The sequence below is a fragment of the Aphanomyces astaci genome (assembly GCF_000520075.1).
Source record: "Aphanomyces astaci strain APO3 unplaced genomic scaffold supercont1.46, whole genome shotgun sequence".
NCBI lineage: Eukaryota > Oomycota > Saprolegniomycetes > Saprolegniales > Verrucalvaceae > Aphanomyces > Aphanomyces astaci.
Genome location: NW_009798309.1, coordinates 236,276 through 238,737, shown reverse-complemented (window position 1 = coordinate 238,737; position 2,462 = coordinate 236,276). Strand labels below are relative to the sequence as shown.

At 45.6% G+C, this 2,462-nt stretch overlaps 1 protein-coding gene across 1 annotated transcript; it reads left to right on the top strand.

Moving 5' to 3' along the window:
* Positions 1 to 227: 227 nt before the first annotated feature.
* Positions 228 to 1,706, top strand: H257_13213 (hypothetical protein; the record flags this gene model as incomplete). The annotated part of the gene is made up of 2 exons (XM_009840680.1): positions 228 to 1,109; positions 1,377 to 1,706. 2 exons carry the CDS (start codon positions 228 to 230, stop codon positions 1,704 to 1,706), a joined length of 1,212 nt encoding a protein of 403 aa, XP_009838982.1.
* Positions 1,707 to 2,462: the final 756 nt, after the last annotated feature.

Genomic DNA, 2,462 nt, shown 5'->3' with positions numbered 1-2,462 from the left:
CTTCCGGGTGGCTATGTTCTTCCGGGTTCCTCTATATATTGATGCTCATATACTCACGCAATGCAAAAAATGATACAAGTTCGCCTTTCGCGGCAATATAACCTTTTATAATGCATAAATACTCCAGCTACTTATATATTATCAATGCATAAAGGGAAAATTATTTTGAGAGGTTTTTTGCGCGCTCGAGCTCTCTTGACAAGGCACGTCACTCCACACCTTTCAAAATGGACAGCAGCCAAATGACGATGCCTCAAACTAAGCCTCGTGGCCGTCCACGCCTCAAACAAGGCCCCACCAAACCTTGGAAGAAGTACAGCAATGTCCACGTATCGTTCGCGGTGAAGCAAGCAGTCATCGAGACCTTTGACGGCGTTGGGATGGCGGCGACACTTGCTAAGCACTTCTCCCATCCCAGTGGCGCCAAGTTGGTCTCTACTCGTAAGAAGCTGTACTCCTGGCTTATACAGCGTGATCACATTAGGTCTAAAACATCTAATCCTAAGACTTCGCGTCACCTCTGTTCACGAGCGATTGGCATGGCGACAACGCTATCGAAGGAGTCCAAAGAGCAGCTTGCTCAATTGGTCAACTCAATGCGCACTGGCGGTGTTCCGGTGACCCCTCTAATGATTCAAGTCATGGCCTTGGAGATGACAATTCACGTCGGATTGGACGAAAGTGCCTTCACCGCAAGCTGGTCATGGCTCCAAGGCTCAAGAAGTGATACAAGTTTGCCCTGCATACTCAGCCTCGCACCGGGCAAGATACTCAAGGCGACGGTGCAACGACACTGGACCAGTTCGCGGCTCGTGTTGCTTAGGTGTTCCGTCACAACAACGTCGACGTCATATACAACGCGGATCAGACCGGCGTCAACTATGAGTACCTCCCCCACCAAGACGTTGAATTCGAAGGGGGACCATACCATCTGGACCAAGTGCAGTGGCAAGACTAAGAATCGTGCGACAGAGATGGTCATGGCTGATTCGACGAGCAAGCAGTACCCATTGTTTCTGGTGTTAAAGACCAAGGCGTCGAAGATCAAGTCCGTCGTGCAGAAGAACCTGGTGCAACGGCAAGGGCTCGGCAAGAATTTGTGGAAGGACGTCGAACCACTTCAGGACAAGTTTGGTTGTCGCATCTACCGTAATCCCACCGCATGGTGGAACTCTGGGATTAGTGTGGACTTCCTGCGCTCCACTTTTCCGCCCGACTCGACGGCTACACGAAGAAGGTATTGCTGTTGTGAGACGACTTCTCAGCGCACTTTACTGATGAAGTCGTCATGTGTGCTGCGGAGTTGAATGTTCTGCTGCAGAAGATTCCTTTATGTTTGTCAACCTGCTGACTTCGCGTGGATCCGACAAATACAGGCGCGACTGCGTCAGATGTGGGTGGCCTTTTTCCCCAGTATTCTTCGGCAAGTCCTACGAAGCAAGGCGAAGAAGGAGACGTTACAGCTTGAAGCCCCGAAGCGTCCGACTCCTGTGCAATGGATTACGGAATCGTGGTCAGATTTGGATGAATTCATCATCATGAATGGCTTCGATAATCGCAAGATTGTGGTTCAAGAGGAGGAAATTGCTGAATCGCCTGAAGATGCGGGCTCAGCGCACATGTTGTCTGAATTAGTAGCGCGGTGCGCTATTGATGACACAATTGATCCAATGGACGATATGGATGTCAACAGTAACGACGAATAAATTTTGTTTCAATTTGTATTCTACTGTGAAATTGTAATACCTGTATTATTTTATACGATCTTAAATCATTAGCTGAAAACTGCAATGTTCATATGATTTGCTGTACTGAAGTTTATATACCTAAGTGGAAAAATTAGAGTCAAAGCACCAATGTCGTTTGGTTGTGAAATACCTCCCACCCGGAAGGCCATAGGTTATACGGTAATATCCAATCAAAATCACTCAACTCGAAATGAAGCAATCGAATTGGTAGAAACTCAAACCTTCCAGGATTTAGATGCCAATATTGATGCACTCCTACATGTACTGCGCCTTACGTCAAATCCTTCAAATCTTGCATACTGTATACGATGAAGCGCACTCAATTCTCTTCAACAGTAGGCGGAGCCATCGGGGGGTCAAACGTCAAGATTCTTGTCAGACTGACGTGCTGACTTTTGTATTCGATTCGTACTCTGAAAATAAATTTCCTGCCCAAATATGAGGCGCTAATTGTTGTTTTATTTTGAGATAACTCATAATACCTATCAAAATGTCGTCAGCCATATTTACTGTCGTATACTTCGAAGTACAAGCCATACAAAACCCTAGGAATTTTATTTCAATCATTCTTTTACCTCTAGTCAAAATTTAATTGCTTTTAGTTGTTGAATATATTTACTAACGTGGGCAATCAGTGCTTTGCCAACGCATCAGTGATTTGCCAAGCTTCATTCTCCAATAGAATAACAGATATGATTGGATATATATATATAT